We start from the raw sequence: 22,408 nt of genomic DNA on the forward strand, positions 1-22,408 counted from the left end.
TCTACACATTTAATGCAATCCCTGTTAAAATACCACCAGCATTTTTCATAGAGCTAGAACAAACAATCCTAAAATTTGTATGGAACCACAAAAGACCCCAAATAGCCAAAGCAATCTTGAAGAAGAAAAGCAAAGCTGGGGCCCCTGGGTGGCTCAGTCGGTGGAGCGTCTGCCTTCTGTTCAGGTCATGCTCCCAGGATCCTGGGATCGAGCCCTGCAATCAGGCTCCCTGCTCAGTGGGGACTCTGCTTCTCCCTCTGCTGCTCCCTTCACTCGTGCTCTCATTCTCTCTCATTCACACACTCTCTCAAATAAATAAATAAATAATCTAAAAAAAAAAAAAGAGAGAGAGAGAGAGAGAGAAAAGCAAAGCTGGAGGCATCACCATTCCAGACTTCAAGTTATATTACAAAGCTGTAGTAATCACATCAGTATGGTATTGGCACAAAAACAGACACATAGATCAATGGAACACAACAAATAATCCAGAAATAAATCCACAAATTGATCTTTGACAAAGCAGGAAAGAATATCCAATGGAAAAAAGACAGTCTCTTCAACAAATGGTGTTGGGAAAAATGGAAAACAACATGCAGAACAATGAAACTGGACTACTTTCCTACACTTACTTATACACAAAAATAAATTCAAAATTGATGAAAGACCTAAATGTGAGACAGGAAATCATCAGAATCCTAGAGGAGAACACAGGCAGCAACTTCTTACTAGACATGTCTCCTGAGGAAAGGGAAACAAGAGCAAAAATAAACTATCAGGACTTTATCAAGATAAAAAGCTTCTGTACAGTGAAGGAAACAATTAACAAAACTAAAAGGCAACCTACAGAATGGGACAAGATATTTGCACATGAAGTATCTGATAAAGGATTAGTATCCAAAACCTATAAAGAACTTATCAAACTCAACACCCAAAAAACAAATAATTCAGTTAAAAAATGGGCAGGAGACATGGGTAGACATTTTTCCGAAGAAGAAATACAAATGGCTAATAGACGCATGAAAAGATGCTCAACATCTCTCATCTCAGGGAAATGCAAATCAAAACTATAATGAGATATCACCTCACGCCTGTCAGAGTGGTTAAACTACTGATTTGAAGGATACATGCACCCTGATATTTAAAGCAGCATTATAACCAAATTACGGAAAGAGCTCAAATGTCCACTGACTGATGAATGGATAAAAAAGATGTGATATATATTATGGAATATTACTCAGCCATTAAAAAGAATGAAATCTTGCTATTTATAATGACGCGGATGGAGTTAGAGAGTATTATGCTAAGCAAATAAGTCAAAGAAAGACAAATACCATATGATTTCGCTCATATGTGGAATTTAAGAAACAAAACATGAACAGAGACGGGGAAAAAAGGCAAACCAGAAAACAGACTCTTAACTATGGAGAACAAACTGAGGGTTGCTGGAGGAGAGGTGGGCAGGGGGATGGGTGAAATAGGTGATGGGGATTAAGGAGGGCACGTGTTGTGATTAGCGCCGGGTATTGTCTATAAGTGACGAATCACTAAATTCTACACCTGAAACTAATATTACACTGTAGGTTAACTAATTGAAATTTAAATAAAAACTTAGAGAAAAAAAAGCAACAAGTCATTTCCATAAAATTTCTTATAATTTTATAGATAAAAGGGTCTTAAAAATTAATATCCATGTAGTCATTAGTATATTTACTAAATGTTTCCAGTCTTTCCCAGCACATGGCTTCAGCTTCATTAGTTTGGTTTTTGAGACCATGAAGAGCAGAGACCCCCTTCTCACTTCAGATTGGTGCATGGAGTTAATAAGAAATAAACTTGGTTTGCTTTTAGTTAATGAGATCTGGGGCATTGTTTGCTGCTAGCCTATCCTTCTCCAGACCACAGGCAACTTGATTTATCAGTAGATGAATGAAGAGGGAGACAGGTAGTTACAAAAGGAAAAACACTCCTGTGTTTCTTCTCTACTCTTCTACTACCATCATGCTCAAACTTCTGTACTCTCAATACTTCTGACACCAGATGGGTGAGAAGTTTTCCCCACACCAAGCAATGCTCAGACACCAGGTGGGGCATGTGTCCTATAAATTAACTCAATTCTGACACTACCTATTTGCAGGTTAAGTGATTAGTCCCATGAGACCGCCCCATTTCGGATGTCTGTTAGAGGTCCAGGTTGTCACCTGTATTTCTGATCAATCAGCTATAGATGGGGGGTTCCCATGACCACCTCCCCAGGTTTGGTGATTGGCTAGTATGGCTCACTGAACTCAGGAAAACAGTTTTGCTTACTTGATTGCCCGTTTGCTACAAAGGATATTAGAGGATACAAATGAAGCATCAAGTTGAAAGAGCTACATAGGGCAAGGTACGTAGGAAGGAGCAGGGTGCTTCCATGCCCTCTTTCAACAACCCAGAAGTTCTTTGAAACATGTCCTTTGGGTTTTTATGGAGACTTCATTGCAAAGGAATGGTTGATTAAATCGTTGGCCACTGAGGATTAATTCAACCTCCAGGCCACCTCCTGGGCCCTGAGATGAGCAGGTGGGGCTGAAAGTTCCAACCATCTAAGCACGTGGCTGGTTCCTGGCAACCAGCCCCCATCCGGGGCCTTTCCAAAACTGACCTCCTTAACATAAACTCTGGTGTGGTTGAAAGGTTTGTTATGAATAACAAAAGATAGCTTTATGGCTCTTCTTGCAGGAAGTTCTAAGGGTCGGGGAGCTCGGAGCCAGGAATCGTGTAATCAACCTAACTACTGAAGTGCAGAAGTTGAAATGAGAATACAAATTGACTATTCTACGCCAGTGTCCTTTCCACCATATAAATGTGGTCTCACTTGCTTATGTGCTTTATGTTTCTCCTAGAAACTAGTACAAGACACATAAACCATTTTTTCCCCTCCCACTTCTGAAAGGTGGTCACAACTGTTTGAATAAATACTTCACAATTCAACGTTGGTGTCATCTGCATTCTATAAAACTTCAATGACACTAATAGAAAACAAAAGTTCTCAATATTAAATTTAAAAGCAATTTAGGCAATTTCATTAAAAAACTAAATTATACGAGGCAGGAAAGATACATGCTCCCGTATGTCCTATATGCTCTCTTTAAATAGCAACTGTTTCCTTCCATTTTTGTACTACTCTCTGTATATAACTGTCAATTAAGACAACAAGTATATGTTGCTAAATTACTCTGTATGTACCGCCTAGAGAAGAAAACTAATTAAAAGAGAAATGTGCTGTAGATATGCTGATTTGACTTACTCCAAACACCTCAGCTTCCCAACTATGACATGCAAGTCAGAGCTACCACGTTGATGCCTTCCGAACATCATACTAATAAGCTTCTAATTGGCCAAAAGGTCAGAAAGGATGTAGCTTGGAGGAAAAATAACTTAGTTGGAATTGGTTACCACTAAGTAAACCAAAGAACAACAACAATAAAAAAAGGGGTTCCTCTTTGAAATGATTCTTATGTGTATTTACATAAAGGATAACCAGCTGAACACTTATTTTGAGTATATATTTCTGTGTGGCCATTAGATATTTTAGTCAATTCAATTTAACATATACTTATTAAATTGAAATCAATACCTAAGGAATACCCTCACTTAGAAGTATATAATTGAAATTAAAGTTTATGGGAAAAAGTTCTTTCAAATGACCACTTGATAATAAATAGCCACGTATCGAGTAATCGACTGACAAGATCAAGTTTGTAGACTGCCTTAAAGAAATAAGCACTGGGGGCAAAATGACAAAAATGTCCAAAATGCCAAAATGGATTTCACAAACCAGGGTCCCCAGATTGATTTGAAACAGTTACCACTTTTAGCAAAGAGGGAGCATTATAAGAATATCTGTTAATGACAACAATCGAATACAGTTTTTCCAGTGGAAAGTTTCCACTCCTCTTGTAGCCTTTGACACCAAATTATAAGGGAATCTCATCACAATACTGCCTGCTACGGGGGTTAGAAAATCATGGCCAACAGGCCAAATATTGCCTACCACCTCTTTTTTGTAAATAAAATTATTTCTGGAATGCAGAAATGTTCATTTGTTTATGGATCGTCTATGGCTCTTTTGGTATTGTGAAGGCAAAGTTGAATAGTTATGAGAGACTGTATGGATCACAAAGCAAAAAATACTTACTATCTGGTCCTTTACAGAAAAAGTTTGTCAACCCCTGGCCTGTTCTATTAACAGGAATTTTAAATATATACAAAAATATTTTTTTCAAGGCAATATCACAATGTAAGTATAAAGCATGTAATTTAAGGTATTAAATATCCTTGATTCAGGTAAGTTATATTTTAACAGAAGATTCTAAAGCTTGTACTGTTTTTTTTTTAAGTCACTTATGTGATCTTCCACTCCATTTATAAGTTGTTCTCTGAAGTCCAAGGCCAGGTTCACCGACTTCTTTTCATTTTCCTGCAGGATTACAAGATACAGTCATCTTCCACCATTCCCACTATAGTGGGAATAGAGATATAGTCTATCTCCGGTCATGTCAATTTCTCATCAGTCCCCTATTCACCACCCCTCTTTATATTCTGGGGTTTGGATCTGCTGTTGCCCACAGCAAAATCTCATTCATCCGTCAAGAGTTAGAACTAACATCACTTCTGTATTCTGTGGACAGCATGGGTCTTGCCATCTACAGCGGCTCCAGGAGCACTTTGGGATGCAGGTCTACAAAACACACATGGAATCATGGCTTTTTCCAATTCAATGTTCAAAAACCCAACATTCATCAGTAATTTCTTTTTCTTGCTGCACCTATACAATAGTTTCCTTCTCACCATCCCCCCACCTGCCAATCCAATTTTCCACATAGCAACCAAAGTGATCTTTTCAAAACATAAATCACAAGTGTCATGACAACCAGGACTTGATTGAAATTTCCTGAGTCAAGAAAAGTATCTGGCACGTGGTAGGTGTTCAATGAATATTTACTGTGAATAAAGTATTTTCTTCTGTACTCCATGCTACAACACTTAATAGAGCATACAGACATAGCAGTTCTTTGTTCTTAAGGAACTTAAGGCCTAACTGAGAAAGTAAGAAAAATCCATAGTTAACTCACAAATGTTTAACTAGTAGGCGCGTGTTAAATAGTGCATGCAGATGCTGTGGGTAGGACTGGACTAGGTGGAGAGAAGAGTATCTGTACATGAGATAAGGCAGGAGGAGACACATGGGGAGCAGGGTCAGCAAGGCAGCCACGTGGAGGAGCACTGGCTTGTCCTCAATTACTGAGATGCTTCCTCCCTGGAGGCGAGACGGGGAAGAAGAGCAAATCCTAGGAGGCTTGGTATCTCCCGGGACTGCTAATCCAGCACGCTACTTCACATTCCCACGCGAAAGAGTTAACTAAAAGCACTGACTGTGATACACATCACAGGGTGGAATCAGCCCTTCTCACCAGCCTCTCATCAGAGAGAGAGTTCAGCAATTTGCAAGTGATCTGCCAAAGTAAGAAGCAAACTTTGCCACTTGAGGGATGCGGGGTTGGACCAGAGACTCTGCATTGGGAAATGAAACATAAATCAGGCCTCTTCATATTTATTACACTTACATTTCTGAAAGTTATTACAAACCTGTTGATTAGATTGTTGCTGGCTTCAGGGGTTTTGTACTGAGGGGAGGGCTAAGTAAAGTAATTATTGGAGGGAAGCAGAGGGCCTATGATATACTCTATAATCCTCAGGCTATTTTTGAGTGCTTATTTTAGATAACTTTGTTACTAGAAAAAAGAGTCTGAGATTTAAGGGCAAGTGAACGGGGCAATAATATAAACTTTACTGGTTTAAGAAACCATCTCACCACACGGCCTTTCGGAATCTATATCAGCTCACCATTGTGCCCATCATACCCACAGTGAATCTTTCCTCCCAGTGTGCTAAACATCCTACATTTCATCACCAGTGTTTAATAAATTTTTTCTTATAAACTTCTGAATTGATTTGGACCGGTCTAAATATCAATATGCCTTATAAACTTTTGAATTGATTCAGACTGGTGTTTAAATATCGGTGGGGTAGCAGTTGTGTTCAACAGCTTCTTTTCTTTGTTGTTATTAACTTTTTTTTTTTTTTTTTTGGCTAGGTCGTCTTTCTGTAAGATCAAGTCACATGTAAACCCAATTTGGACTAAAAGCAACTGTCTAGCAAAATAAATATGTATTTTATTTCTAGAAGTCATTTTTTTCTCTCTAGAATTCAAGAAAGGCTGTATCCTCCAACTTCTTACCACCTGTTTTTCATGTTTATACCTTATCAGCTCTCTGTCCAGGTGTTTATTTAACAAATATTTCTGAATGCCTGCCTTGTGTCAGAGATGGGTTTGGTGATGAGGACACTGTGATAAACTAGCAGAGCCAGTCACTGCCCTCTTTGAGTTTATATTGTTGTGGAGGGTGGAGAAGATAAAAAATGAAATAAAAAGGATGCTGAGAAAGAGAATAATGGAACGTGAGCTGCTACTTACTTTGGGAAATGACACTGAAGCTTAGACTTCAAGGTGAAGAACCAGAGAAAAAAGATTCTGGCAGAAGACTAAGAGTCGGGGAAATACATGTTTTTTAAATAAAGCCAAGTAGCTGGGACTTAAATATTTGTGTTATGGTCCTAAATCTACAGCTGACATTTTTCTATTCACATATGCTTCATAATTTTGGATTTTATTCTAAGGATGACTACAACTCAGATTAATATTAATTGAATGTCCATCTCCAAGGCTCTTTTCTTCCCATTCAGGTCATGCTGGTGGAAGCTGAAAAGACTAATTCATAAACCATGATGTGGGTTCAACAGATTGGAACGTCACACAGCTGAAGAATATGTGTAATCATTATAGGACATTTAAACCACCTCCAAGGTAAGTGTCAAAATCAAATTTAAAACTCAGAAGACATTTCCGCTAAGGAAAGAAAATACAAGTTCTCAGCTTAAGAAATACAATGCAAATTATGTAACAATAATACTGATTAGCAGTTTGAATCTTATGAACATTTTGAAATATTAAAGGAGATACTTTATAGGTTTCAATTATGTATCAAGGTGGCCAGAACTTGGAAACAAACAAGCAAAAGTCACCAGAGGATAGGAAATCCTCCAATTTAAATTCTTTCCCAAGTATCACTTAAGAACCACCAACTATCCCTGCTCTAATTGTCAAGTGAGGAAACCTTTCATGACAGTATGGTGTTGAACGTTTACTCTGAATGAAATCCAGTATACCCTGAAAATGGGAATTAAAAGCAACCACATTAAATGATTTATCAAAAAGACACCAGGAAACTAGAGGGCTGTAAAAGTATGAAGGGACATAATGTTTCATTTATACATAATGAAGTGCTGAGTATCTTGTAGATTATATTGTTTGGTTCTGTTATATTTCATGATTTGTCTGTGAATTAAGCACCACTTTCAATGCTTGCTTTGCAAAAAGATAAAACAAGGACCCCAAATCATTAAGTTTAATCCACTAGTAAAGAATAAACAGATTTTGATAATTACTTCCTGTTATGAAACTGAATTCTGATAAATAAGAATATAATGTTTTAAAGTTCAAGAGCTTAGTCCTAGAATCACTGGAAACAGAGTATTAGGTTAAAGCAAAAAACCATCAAACTGTGGTCCTATAACTGGGCCAGAAGAACATAAAGCGAACCAATATCCAGGGCGCTGTTGCTTATCCAGAAACGTACTTCTGGTGCGACTCACTGAATCTGCTCTATCTGATCCCAACTGTTCCCTTGAGTAACACAGAGCGTCGATCGCTTAAATCAGATGTATGTTTCACGGCAGAATTTATTACGATTAATAGAATTATCATAAAAAGAAAAATAAATTTTTGAATGAACTGTACACAAAACTGATAGCTTTCTACTACTGTCATCCTAATTCTGTGCATTCTTGGTAACACCAGACATTTCACACCTAAGTTAAATAACATGTTCTAAAGACTGGTTAAGCTGATTATCAACATAACTGAACATCAAAAGCAAAAAGGAAAAATATGCTTAAGAGACCTTAAAGACAATGTATTATTTATAAACTGGACTTTAATTATAAATGACAAAGTCGAAGAAAAGATAGGTCCTTAGTAATTAATGGTGTCAGACTGCTAATCATATGATAAAGTTCTAGAATTTTGTGAAAGTTCTAGATTTAGGTAACTTCTTAGATTTGGAGAGTCATACCCATTGTCAGATTATTTTCTTGGTTAAGCCTCATGATAACCATGTAGGAAGACAGGACCCACATTATATCTTCCACACTCTGTTGTATGATGATCGATGCCATGCTATGGTTTCAGCAAAACAGGGTTTGACTTAAGGGACAAAAGAGACAGATCTCCTATGGCAGGGGCCAACTCCTCAAAGGAAAAGACCGGATGAAGAGGTCCCAAGAATCTTGATTCAAATTTCAGAAACGATTAGTACTAGGACAGTTAATCAGGGCACTTAGGCAGAGTTAAATGTTCCAGAACCAGAAGAAGGTAATAGTCCTAGAACAGCAGCCACACTGAGTTAGAACAACTTCCCATCTGTAGGCAGAATTGTAAGAATTCCCCCAAGATTCTCAGCCCCTTGTGAAATATGCCTTCTTCCAGTTATTCAACCAAACACAAATCTAGGTACTGTGCCGATGTAATTAAGGTTTCAAATCAGTTAACTTTTAAAATAGGGAGATTATCTGAGTTATCCTGATTTATTCACATAGATTTTTTTTTGAAAGCTGAGAGTTTTTTAATAGTTGCTGGGAGAGGGAGAAGTCAGAGATTCAAAATGTAAGGGGACTTGATGCAAAATAATTCCTCTGCTGCTGGTTTCAAGACTAAACCAGGGGCTATCTGGCAAGGTATGTGAGGTCCCGGGTTGATAGCCAGCAAGAAAACAGGGACCCCAGTCCCACTACCACAGGTAACTGAGCTCTGCTAATAACCTGAATAAGCTTGGAAAAGGGCCCCCAGCCTCAGATGACACAGCAACTGCAGGCTACCTAGATTTCAGCCATGGGAGACCCTGCACAGAGAATCCAACCAGGCCATGCCAGACTCTTGGCACAGAAGCAGCTGTGATATAATAAATGTGTATGGCTCTAAGCCTCTACGATCGTAGTAATTTGTTACATAGCAATAAAAAATTAAAACACCATCATTTTGAAGGGTTCAGGCAGAAAAAGCCAGAGTGGTCTCCAAGAGAGCTGAGATTGAGGTTTCTGGTTCCTGGAGAGGCAACCTGGAAGGAAGGGGTATACTAAGCAGGACTGATTAGAGAAAAGAAAAGAAAAATCAGAGATCCAAGCAAAAGTTAAATCCTATCAGCTAATCACACCAAAAGCAGGGAATTCTGGAATTCTAGGACTATAGGAGCCATCCCAAACTGACTTTTAGTCCACTGGATCCCCTGCTTAGTTAGCAATGAATGTTTATTGAAGGAAATGGGTGGGTAAGTGAAGACAGGACAATGTGGGAGCCCAGGAGTGAGCGGAATTTGGCAGGTCAGAGGCTGGCTGCAGGCACCGTCCATCAGGGCACGCAGCTACACCGGGACTGAGAGAGTGGAGACAGGAACCAACAGGCCCAGTACTGGATCTAAACCTAATTTACTGTATGATTCAATCAGGACTAGGCTCTAAAATCCTCTCAGTAAAGAAAGAAGAGGGGAAAACAGGTAACCTGATCACTTCGAGTTCTAACGCGCCACGGTGCCGAAAGTGGAAATAAAGGCTCTGGTGAACTTGTGCTCCTCCATGACTACTCTTTATGCAACCAGATTAAAATTTTACTTCAAGGAGCAAAAGGGAAAACAAAACACTTGTCACCAGAGAGTAAATAGAGAGGACCAACTTCTGTGTAATGACCAGAGGCCTCTCATATAAGCAGGAAGACTGATAAATGTGAGTACGACTTCATATTTTGCGAGCTTTCATACTGGCTTTCTAGACACCATCAGGTCTGGAACAACACGTGAAGACCAAAAAAATCCCCAAAACCTAAAATTTTCATTCCTATGTGATTTTGCAAGGAGTGAAGTATGTGCATGAGAAGTCCCTGCTGCTCACAGCAGTATTTATGACCCTTTTTTTAAAAATATATCTGGTGAAATGATCATACTTGGACTCAAAGCTTATGCAGGATGTTTTAATTTAGGATCAAAACAGCTGTTTCCATAGTAAGATGAGCTTCACTGTATATAGAGAATTGCAAATAATGTCATTTATGTCATTATTTGCGTTTAATGTCATGAGTGCCATTCAGGGATGTAGAGATCTGGTTGTGCCTCCAGGATGTCACTATTAAAATGCAATTCAGAAAAACGGATGGGGATATTAGCTGGATAGATTCTCCAATAAGTTCATGCTCTTTTAGCTCCAATGAATAAAGCTAAAGTCTTAATACATTTTGTTTTTACCAACATAGGGGAAACATTTCATGAGAATAAATGCTTTCTTTTCTGAGAATTGCTTCCTGTTACATTTTTGCATTTGCAGCTCTCTTAGGACCAGTTTCAACATAAGTCATTGGTACAGAAGTAGTGTTCCTGTTGGGATTCCTTTAAATGGGTCCAGATGGTACTCTCAGTCAATAAGTGATATTACCAGCTTTCAAGAAGAAAGATTTTATTCTCCTCCTTTTCTTTCCTGTTACAAGCCACTAACTCTTTAACTCAACATCTGAATGTCTAGAAATTTCATTTTTTACACCTGAAAATATCATCCACTGTGGTGGTTATAAACAATAGGATATAAACACAAGATACTCCTGATACAGGATGATACCTTGGTCACTGAGGAAACTCCAAGGTTCTGCAAAAAGGTAACATTTACCATTGCTTTGTCATCAGAACCAGCAAACTGTCCAAATCCACTGAAGTGAATTTGCATCCCAGCAGGTATAGAACTCTTGCAGTAGGTTAGAGACCTTTGGGTCCTACAAGAAGCAGGGTCTTAACAAATTTGGGAAATCACAGGTTTTTAAAAAGCAAAAGCAATTTACAACTGAGAAAAAAGAAAGAAAGGAAAGAAGAAATGAGGGAGGAAAAAGTCCCTAAACAGTCGTGGGCGCTAGTATCTATGATATGGACAAGACTACAGAATTCACAGTTTTTACAATATCTCTATAAAATCATTAATGTAAATGGAGGCAATTTAAAGCCATGCTTTAATAAATTATGTCACACTGTCCCTAGGTTAAACTAAAAAATTAAAATGCCTGGTATGTTCAACTTTTACTCACGTTTCTAGGCTAGTATATCCAGCCTGCAAGGGAACTGATGATGACAACCAGACTAACTGAAAAAGAATTATGATCTTAGATTTCTGTGTTTCTTAGGGGCTTGATGAATACTTGGGGGAGGGGACTGCGAGGAACTGAGCTAAATCTATGCAAAATCTAGTACTAAAGAAATGATATAACAATTTATTCACCGAAAGCGTTTACGTTAGAATTAACAAAAGAGATAACCTTTTTTGGAACCAGCTAAAACCAATGCAGAGCAAACCCTTTCTCCTAGAAATCATGACTATCTATCAGCAATTAGAAAAACAATAACGCTGACCTTGAATCAGCCTTAAAGGTCTTTGTATACAATTATATTATCAGCTTTATGAATTTTCAGTTGCTATCTCAGCCACAAATTCAATAAATGCAGAGTTGGTCGGTAATAGGAGGGCTATTTTAACAGCCTTCACTGAAAAAGGCATTTGAGAAAGTATGCGTTATACCAGCGTTTTCCATGTTAAAAACAGCTCTTTCAAATCCTGCTCAGCACACCACTGATGAAGACTTAAGGCATCTCAGGTAAACAACAATAAAAATTAAAATCATATTCGACAAAACCAGAAATGATTTAAATAATATCTGCAGTCTTAGGAAATCAGCCATCAGCTAAATGGTTTTTATACCTAGAAAATTTTTCTTTTATTCAATATTAAGATTCAAAGTAAACTCTTGAAACATCTTTTTTTCTCATCTTGAGTTTATAATTTCACTTCCTCTTCTATAATCTTAAATGTAACAGCTCACAACAGCACAGAAACCCAAAGCCAAAGAGCCCTCGTGTGCGGTTATTGAAATGAACAGATTCTGTATCTTTTACCACCAGCCAGGTATCATAGCAACCTTGTATTGCTGAAAACTGCTAGAAAACTCTTCAAAACCAGCCAGACTCTGCTTTAGGGAAATCTTTGACAACGCTGGAGACATCACTGGCTGTCAACATCTGTGGGTGTTGCTATGGGCACAGTCACAAAGAACCCCGCCATCTACACAAAAAGGTACACACGCAGAGAAGGTGGGAGGGACGCAGAAATATTGATAAGAAAATCAAAGAGAAGAAATAATTGCGCTGACGATATACAATAGGCACACAATTTTGAGACCATGCTTTACACTAATTCTCTTCCAATTGAAGCGAGAGAATCCAAATTCAACTTAACTGTAATTGTGACTAAACACGAACCAGAGGGTGGAAATAACATCCTAAAACTCTGCACTCGTACCATTTATCACAAGTCTTAATTTAAAACTCGAAGTGAATTGCATTTAAAATAATATTTAAACTTCCACTTATAAACCCTTGATAGTCGTTTATAAATCTACAGAAGAGAAAAGAACAGGTTACCATGAACAAGAACCCAATATTGATTTTTCGGCGGTGCAGTAAGGCATCTCCATTCTATTTGGCTGCTGTCAAAGCCACTCTGTAACAGCTGGAGTCAAATTGCACTATTTACAGCAAGAGCCCTTGTCAAGTGGACCATAAGTATCCTAACAATACACTATTCAAATGGCACTTTGCCACACAAATTGCTGACTTGATGAATAACCTATGTCAATGACTAAGGCCAATATAAAAGTTTCATTTTTATGAGAGGCTTTACATTCACACATTAAGTAAGCTTTCTTTGAAGAACTATTAGGCTATATATTTCAGGCCTTTGGACGCTGAAAATAATTAAAATCTGTTTAAATACATCAAGGGAACTTGACAACATTAATATGGATCTGGTGTTAACTACATTTGTCACATGAGTCAGAACAGTGCCCTTCTGTTCCTGGCACTCCCCACCGACACGTGCAGCACAATGCGGGACTTCAACCAGCCACGCACCGTGACATGCGAGCATTCTCCTTTTGTGCCTCGAATTTACATGGCCAACGAGTGTTTAGATACAAGCAATGCTTTGAAGTCCTGTGAGGAAATTCATGGTTGCTTCTGTGTGCAGATGGACAGCTGGAGTCATTTAACGGTGTGTTTCGTACTTTTCACAGTGACTGTGGGACCTCCTGAACTAGTTTTGAAAGAAAGCTATGAGGTGCTTTTCATACTTCTCCTCAGCATTGAGGTGCCTGCATCCCAAAGTTTAAATTTATGCCACGAAGTGAGAAAGGGACATTCTTCCTAAAGGAGCCATCAAAAAAGGTATTAATTATTACAGAGATTTTTGTTTAACTATTATATGTTATAGGAGTAGTTATGCTCTGTCAAAAATTTGCATCACTTCACATGTTCAAAAAGCAAATTGGTTTGTATAATTAATTCTCTGCTACTGTATATTTATAGTACAGGAAGACTATTGTCATTTAGGAACTCAAGTTTTAAGCTGAGATTCACTAGGTCAAAAGACTCAGAACAAAAATCTTAATTCAATGTATACAGAGAGAAATCCCTATATTTTAGTGATGTGCTTAGATGGCTAATAACAAAGATTTATTTTCTTTTAAAATTACACAAAATTGATGCAAAGTGTTTTGTACATGAGAAAAAAAACATGAGAAAAAAAAAGAGCTATATGCTCTTTATTACATTAAAAAGGTATACCAAAAATTAACTACTTATTAAGAAGGTGAAAATTATCATTCCTTATTAAAGATTTATCCCTATGTAATGCAATTAATTGTTTTCAAAACGTGTTATTTGTTCTTTTCTATAAATTTTGGTAATGAAATATAAACAATTCAGTCAAGACTGAGTTAATGTACATGTCATGTTGCCACATGAATTATGATTTCATATTTCTACATATAAATTTACAGGTTACATTTAAAAGCATTATCATTTAGAAATTACTCTAATTCTATTCTGGTTATGTTTTTGTGTCATGAAATAGGAAAGAATTAACATTTCATTTTGATAAAGTAATTAGTAGTGGGGTCCAATTTTTTATTGGTGGCCTATCAGTGCACCGTCTGTGTTTTACAAGAGGTAGCAGGATAAAGCCCTAATAAGATTTTTCAGCAAATGGTACCAAACAGGTATCACTTAAGGTCAAGTGAAGGTTAAAAAAATTCATATTTTTAGAAAGCTCACTGGAATATAAATTAATGTAAATGAATTCTTTACCCATAATCAATTTTATATGTTTGGATAAAGGTGTGTATAAGTACATTATTTAAAGGAAATGCCATTAAAACTTGCTTAGATTGGGAGCTATCATGAGCACATTTGTTTTTCTAAAAAGGCAGATTTCCAAACACATATGCATTTAATAATTTCTATCAGGGAACAGACTTGATACAAGGTCTTTGGGATTGCATTCCACATAATGCAGAAGTTGGAATAAGTTGTTTCATTAAAAATTCAGGTATCTAGGGCGCCTGGGTAGCGCAGTTGTTGAGGCGTCTGCCTTCGGCTCAGGGCGTGATCCCGGCGTTCCGGGATCGAGTCCCACATCGGGCTCCTCTGCTGGGAGCCTGCTTCTTCCTCTCTCACTCGCCTGCTGTGTTCCCTCTCTCGCTGGCTGTCTCTCTGTCACATAAATAAATAAAATCTTTAAAAAAAAAAAAAAAAAAAAAAAAAAAAAAAAAAATTCAGGTATCTAGGGAGAGATGTGCTGGCTGTTTTGCCAGTTCCTCCTGCCTCATAATCTCAAAGTCTAGAGAGGACTGTTTAGATCAGAAATTGGCAAACTATAGCCTGAACATCAAATCTGGTCCACTGCCTGTGTTTGTAAATAAAGTTTTATTGGAGCACAACAACACTTGCTTGCTTAAGAATTGTTTATGGTAGCTTCTGTGCTCCACAGCAGAGTTGAGTAGTTACAACAGCAAAAATCTGGCCCTCAAAGCCTAAAATATTTATCATCAGATTCCTTACAAAAAAGTTTGCTTATCTTTGGTTGAGTTCAAATTGTCCACTACAAGTAAAATGTAAACCACATATAAAATTTTAAATTGCCTAGTAGTCATATTAAAAAAATAAGTAAATAAAAAGAAACAGGTAAAATTCATTTTGATAACATATTTTATTTAGTCTTATATATAAAAAGATCATTTTAACATATGGTGCTAGCCAAATTTCAAGGATTCAATAGCCATATGCGATCAGTGGCTACCCTATTAAACACTGCAGCACTAAACAATCAATGGGGGGGGGGGTGTTGGGGCCCCATCAGGTTTTGTTGTTGTTGTTGTTATTGTTGTTGTTTTTTTAAAGAAAGGGCATTCCCAGGACACTACAATGGGTCTAAATCGTGACAGTTAAAATAATCCTGTTTATTACTCATTTACAGACAAGAAATTAAAAAAAAAAGTTTAAAACCAAGCAACCAACCAATAGCCAAAACAGGCCCTTTTCTCCTTAAAATATGATGAAGCTACAAAGATTTCTGCCATGTAGAGATGATTTTAGAAAGGTTGTTTATTTCCTTCTTTGAAGCTAAATTCCTCCCACTGCAATTTAAACAGTTTCTATCTTGTTTTATCCTCAGCAGAATCTGAGAAAAGCAGCTCCCCATCACTAATATGATATTGTATTCCTTTAAATCCTTTAAGACTCTGGCCCTCTCCTACTCCACAAAGATTTTTCTTTGTCTAGCTGCACAAATTCAACAACTCTAGCATTTCAAATTGGACCCATTTTGAAAGTGTCTTATTTTATTCGTCGTTCTCTGTGAATTCATTCCCAAATCCATATGCACTCTTCAAATGCAAGAAAAAAACTTGAATATAGCATTCAAATAAATTCCAAATATTTCAAAACACAGGTGGCTCACCACACAGATCTAACACACTTTTCTTTCACTGAAACAATTCACTCTACCATTTGAGAGTATTTCACTGCATGTCATTAAAACCCACTACAAAGTTCTGAGACACAAAGTAACTTTAGACATTTCTACATTTCACAGGCTTACTGTCCCTCATTTTCCTACCTCTAAAATGAGTGTGATTCAAATCCTCCTCTTTAAACTATATTTTTTCTTATGAAAACCCATGAAGCATTTTATTATATTAACAATAAGGAGAATGGAGAATTTCCAAGCACTCTTGAAATTTCATGCATATTAAATTTGTAAATAAAAGAAGATTAAAATAAACGATCTCAAGAGTTTAAATCAAAGAGGATGAAAGGAAGATACCCAGAATATAACTGGAGAAGATATAACTTAGGGGAAGCACAAATAAAAACAGTTCTAATTAGCAGTAAGCTCAACAATAATAGAAGTATGGTGTCTAGAACAAAGGAGGTGATAGTCCTGTCTGATTAAACTTGCCTGCTCTGAAGAGAGCGAAGGTTAGATATCACAGTCATCTAAGGCGAAGGGCACTAGTGAGGAAATAAAGCTGGAATAAGCCTAAGAGTAGGAAAACAAGACCCTGGCATTTTATTGCTTCCTGGAGTCAAGAAAGAAACAAAATTACATAAAGAAAATGAAATCTATATATACTATTACCACTACCTAAAGGGTAGCTCTGAGGTCCTCCAAGAAACTGAAAGAAATAGTAATCAGTTTACCTTCTGGGAATTAAACTAGTAAAATAGGCACTTGATGAATGAGATTTGCTCCTGCAGACCCTAAGCATCTGACATGCACGAGTCAAGACACATCTCCAAGTTCCCGTCTGCTAGTCTGGCATATGATTCCCCTTATAAGATGCACACTCTATTATGCATAAAGAGCAGCAAAGCCACATTAAGACGGGAGTGCTTGGCAGTCATCTGGGCTCACTCACCGGGCTCTATTTACCTCATTCTTACAACAGGTATGATTCAATTTCCCATCTTTGGAGATGAAGACCTTATGACTGTCATATCTGGTTGTGAATGTTCAAGTTTCATCAGACTGACAGAATTTTCCTTATAAAATAGGACCTACTTCAAGAATGTGAAAAGCAGTTTTGTGAATCTAAAACCAATATGACTAAATGAGAAAAGAGAAACAACAAACAACAACAACACGCTGTAGCCTAATGACCAGTTTTAACATCTGAAGAAGGAGAGTAGGAACAAAAGTGGGTGGTCTAAATGCAGTCTTAAAAAATAAAGATTCAAAATTTAGGAATTTTTCAATGTATAGTAACCTTGACCAAGAAACGCAGTACCTTGCAACGGGCTCTTCAGAACTCAGGGAAGGAGCAGCCCCTGCCCCTGACTCGGTGTTCATCAAGGAGCCCTCCGTGAAAACTCCACCTCCCTCTTCTCCCAGGCTACCTGTGGCTTTGCTACAGTGACAATATGCTGAGCGACGAACAGAATTTCAATTAACATTTTCCATCGTAAACTACAGCACTGCCATTCTAGTTTATACATGCATTTCTTGGGTGTTTGGTTAGTGTGGCTCAGTTCTCAAAAGACTGATAAAGCCTGGCCTCACTGATGACATCGGAATCATGTCTTTAACCCCAAAAAGCCAGAGATCGCACAGGACTGTCCCCACACCCAACCTGCACCTTTTTTTTTTTTTTTTAATTTATTTATTTTTAAGTAGGCTCCATACCCAATGTGAAGCTTGAACTCATCACCCTGAGATCAAGAGTCACATGATCTACTCACTAAGCCAGTCAGGAGCTCCCACACCCCTCTTTTCTTTCCCACCCTGCAACTTTGAGGCACAACTTGAGACGCTTATGAAACTTTTAAGATGACAGATCCTTATGCCTCTAACCATACACATGCACATGAGATAAAACAAAGCCTTATTTAAAATTCTTATTAATGGTATTTTAAGACTTCATAATACTATTAAAACAATGGAAAACGTTAACAAATCAGTGAAATTTTGATTTAGAAATCCCACTTTTGGAAATATATCCCATTAAATAATACTGAATATGAAAAAAATCTTTAATAAAGGTTCATAGATATGGTATTCATGAAAGTGAAACATAAAAAACAATCCCTGTATTAATCCATAGGAAAATAATTTAATCAGTAATACTATATGCAAAGTATAGAGCAGGATGCAGTCATTAAAAAGTCATAATAATATTATGAAAAGAGGTCTACATAGAAAATACTCCATTAGATATATCCATATAAATGGCATAGTTACAACAACATGACGAGGTGATAACTTGGAAATATAGATGACAAAAAGATGGAAAAGTCCCTTAAAGAAATCAGATTAAATTACCATATGATTTTAAAACTGAAATTAAGAAAGCTCATCCAAATCTCTGTGAAAGGTGGTTAACTTGGTCTACAAGGCTAAAAGTAAACTCCATCACTGTGTATTAATTAAGGCTTGGAATCCTAAAGAGCTGGTGATCCTACAGATGCTGAGTAGATAAAAAAAAAATTGTCCCTACAATGATCCAGTTATTGTAATACCTTCTTGGTTTATCTGTAATAAGCATTTTAAAGAAGAGGTCATATATACTCAACCAAAAAACAAAAATGGATCCAGACCACAGAATACAGTCCCTCCCCCTACTGAAAACCATCTAGAACTCAAGAATTATAAATATAAGATTGACTCAGTTATGATAACAGACCTATCTTGTCAAAAAGAATGCTATCCCAAACCTAATAATCACTTAAAAAGTTATCCTGATTCACCCAAGAGCCCTTGGTAGATAGGTCTGGTAGATGCAGTCTCCTCTCAGTTCTTGTTTTTGTGCTAACATTTAATTGCCACATATCCATGAAGGCACATTACTCCTTCCTCGGGGCTGATCATGTTCTCTGGGAGGTTTGAACTTACCTTACATGAAGACTCCACCTGCAGACCGGGGCAAGGGATGGGCCCAAACTGATAGGCGCTGGAAGATCTCTGCTCTACACTTTTGTGCTTATGTGTCTCTGAGGCAACCAGAAGTACAGACTCGGGCTTTAGAAGCTGTGAATCATCACAACAATTGAGAATAATTCTTGCTCTTTCTCCCGTTTCATGTCTTTCCAAAGTGCCTGGAAAACAAGATTAGAAATAAAAAAAAAATTATGCACAATATGTACTCCAAAAGAATGAAAAGAACAAAACACTTTTATCAGAAAAAAATCACAATTCTTTAAGTGATCATGCCTTCTTACAACTGAAAAAGCAGCCTGGGAGCCTTCTCTAAATTATTCAAATCATCATCTTACAAAGGCTGAAATTATGGGCTTGAAAACCTTGTCTTCCTCTTTGTGCTTTTTTATCCACTGAAATCAACAGGGCATTCAATAGTCTTTAACAGTAAAATCTCTTACTTAGTATACAGTATGCAAGTAATCAATAACCAGCAACTGTGGAATATTTTAGTGCTGTCCCCTAGTGTTTCAACTCACAAACAACAGAGAACTGCAGTGTTTTTTGCTAAAAAAAGAGGTTTCTGTTGGTAATGTATGTACATAATTTACGTGGATAGGACAAGTAAGAAAACTGATACTTTGTATTTGTTACTCCTTTTCCCAAGGGCCCCCACTGCTTCAGGAATGCAGACCACTCTAGAATTTTGTTATTGTTGCTATTATATCCTTTGACTTTTATTTACTTTATTAGAAGAAAAAAAAAAAAAAACCACAAACAATCCTTTTGCCCTCTTCTCTGCCATTCCACAAGTTCCAGAATTTCAAGATGCTGGTAAAAGGAACAAGCACAAAATAGAGCAAAAGTATCACAAAACAACTCCGAAGGAGTTAATGCTTTTATAAAATACGATGCCAAACTCTCACTGAAATCTTAACAAATATGAATTAATCATGATCACTGTCTCTATGAGTTCATTTACATTATTCATACTATATTAAATATAAAACCTATATCCTACTAAGTAAAGATGCTAAGGAAAAATAACCTGACATACAAACTTAATACAGATTTCATCTCGTATTACTTCTTCCCTGTCAATGAGAAAGTAGTTGTACTAATTGTTAAGAAGGAGAAAGTTAATTCTTATCAGTAGTATTTTTTTAAAGATTTTATTTATTTATCTGAGAGAGAGAGAGTGCATGAGTGAGGGGAAGGGCAGCGGGGGAAGGAGAAAGAGAGGGAGAGAAACCCAAGCAGACTCCGAGCTGAGCCCAGAACCCATCTCAGGACCCTGAGATCACGACCTGAGCCAGAACTAAGAGTTAGATGCTCAACTGACTGAGCCATCCAGGCACCCCTCTTATTAATAGTATTAAGAAAATATAATTTTAGGGGCGCCTGGGTGATGCAGTCGTTAGGCGTCTGCCTTCGGCTCAGGGCGTGATCCCGGCGTTCTGGGATCGAGCCCCACGTCAGGTTCTTCTGCTGGGAGCCTGGTTCTTCCTCTCCCACTCCCCCTGCTTGTGTTCCCTCTCTCGCTGGCTGTCTCTCTCTGTCAAATACATAAATAAAATTTTAAATAAATAAATAAAAGAAAATATAATTTTAAAAGAATTACAATAACGAAATAAAAAGAATTCCGTAATACTGTCTTTAGATAAGTAGATTTGAAGATTAGGACTATCCAGTCTTTTCTCATTTTTCCTCTTCTCTTCCATATCATTTCTTTATAGCAACTGAACTACCATTAGTTGGTACTTTGGATTCTAAATCAGCAACAGCTACTATGCTAAAATATTTGGTGGAAGTATAGTCACTAGTCTTTTAACAATGACATATTTTTTACAACATTTCTGCATTCATAGATTAACACCTTTAGCATATAAATTTACAAACATGTTATTTCTCTAGGCTTTTTTTTTTTTTTCATCAAGACTGATATATCTTGAACAAATAAATAAAGCTGGCAGCAGCAAGAAAATTCCTTTTCTCAAGGACGATAATAACAAAAGTTTCTCAAACCAAAGATAATAGTTATTACTCCTTTCTGAAAATGACTACATTCCAGAACTTGTAACTGTGACACCTAGCAAATCTTACTGACTTTCTGAGATATCTCTTTGAATATGGTATCACCATGGGTATTTTCTTCTCACAGGTTTTCAGTGGTTCCTCAAACTGATTTTTTAAAAAGATTCTGAGAATTCTTAGGAAAGAATTTATTGTACTTTAATACTTATAATATGTGCCTTATACTATACATTTTACATATATATATGTTATTTTATACCTAATGTCTACACAAACAACTATTTCTTGCATTTCTCAGTGATGAAAATAGTTTACCCATGAACTTGGGCAGCTGTAATCTATTTTCATTCATGCATAAATAATCAACTTAGCATCTACCATGGGTACTCATTCACTGTGCCAGATGCTGGAAATTATGCTAAACAAGAATGATTCAGTTCTTGTCCCTCTTGAGCTCACTTAACATCTCATGGTTGTGTAGAGGCAAGAAATATCTTAAAACTAATACGCTGTAATATATACAGTAACACAAAGTTATTTTTACTCCAAACTAAAAATCTCCCATTCTAACAGAATGTTGGACACCTAGTTTTGAGAACAATAGTTTCCATCATGACTAGCTGTAAAATACATGAAAATAATTATTTTGTTTCAAAGAACTCGTTGAAGCACAAATGCGACTTAAGGAATCATTAGAGTGAGTCAATTTCTTTTCAAGTTATCACAGACAAGTAAATTACATGTTTAAAACAATGAAGTGATTTTATTACAAGTTCAGGACAACAGCTTTTAAAAGCCCTCGTTCAAAACGCTGAAAGTGGATAAATAGTGAATCCCAGGTATGCTAGTCACCAATTCATTGTTGCTTAGTTCCAAATTCACCCTTCATTGTCTGCTCTGTGAAAACCGATACGTGCTCTTTAAATATTTTTCCTTCAACAGCTGGTATAATGTTAACTTCTGTGGATAAAAGGTGATGGAAAAAAAAGTGATTAAAAAGAAAAGGGGAGCACCTGGATGGCTCAGTTGGTTAAGGGTCTGCCTTCAGCTCAGGTCATGATTCCAGCCAGGGGAGTCTGCTTCTCCCTCTGCCCCTCACCCTGCTCATGAGCTCCTGCTCTCTCTCTCAAATAAATAAATAAAATCTTAAAAAAAAAAAAAAAAAAAAAAAGAAAAGAAAAGAAAGAAAAGTCTAGTAGAGGAAAAGGTTCTTTTCTTCTTGGTCCTGGCGTGCTCTGTTGCAACAGTGTGGGTGGATTCCCAGGCTGCCCCAGCAAGAGGCTCCTACAGTGCGGGACAGCCAGCAGCAGCCAGCAGGTAGCAGCTGCCTTGGGCACACTCTTTGTGTGGTTGCATGACAGAGTACATCTAATGAGACATCTCT

General features: G+C 37.2%; 1 protein-coding gene and 1 long non-coding RNA gene across 5 annotated transcripts in view; one reads left to right on the top strand and one right to left on the bottom strand.

The window, feature by feature from the left end:
* The window catches only part of WDR72 (WD repeat domain 72), a 214,113-nt gene that overhangs the window by 112,062 nt on the left and 79,643 nt on the right, over positions 1–22,408 (bottom strand). For all 4 annotated transcript variants that reach the window (XM_057306315.1, XM_026518516.4, XM_026518515.4 and 1 more), the window contains one exon: positions 18,967–19,169. In XM_057306315.1, coding sequence (XP_057162298.1) covers positions 18,967–19,169 — 203 coding nt within the window. The remainder of the gene's footprint in view (positions 1–18,966; positions 19,170–22,408) is intronic.
* LOC125282797 (uncharacterized) lies at positions 6,759–13,505 on the top strand. The gene is made up of 3 exons (XR_007190084.2): positions 6,759–6,907; positions 12,144–12,315; positions 13,313–13,505. It is a non-coding gene; the product is annotated as an uncharacterized LOC125282797 (long non-coding RNA).

Source organism: Ursus arctos, unplaced genomic scaffold, assembly GCF_023065955.2.
Source record: "Ursus arctos isolate Adak ecotype North America unplaced genomic scaffold, UrsArc2.0 scaffold_36, whole genome shotgun sequence".
In the NCBI taxonomy this organism is placed as follows: domain Eukaryota; kingdom Metazoa; phylum Chordata; class Mammalia; order Carnivora; family Ursidae; genus Ursus; species Ursus arctos.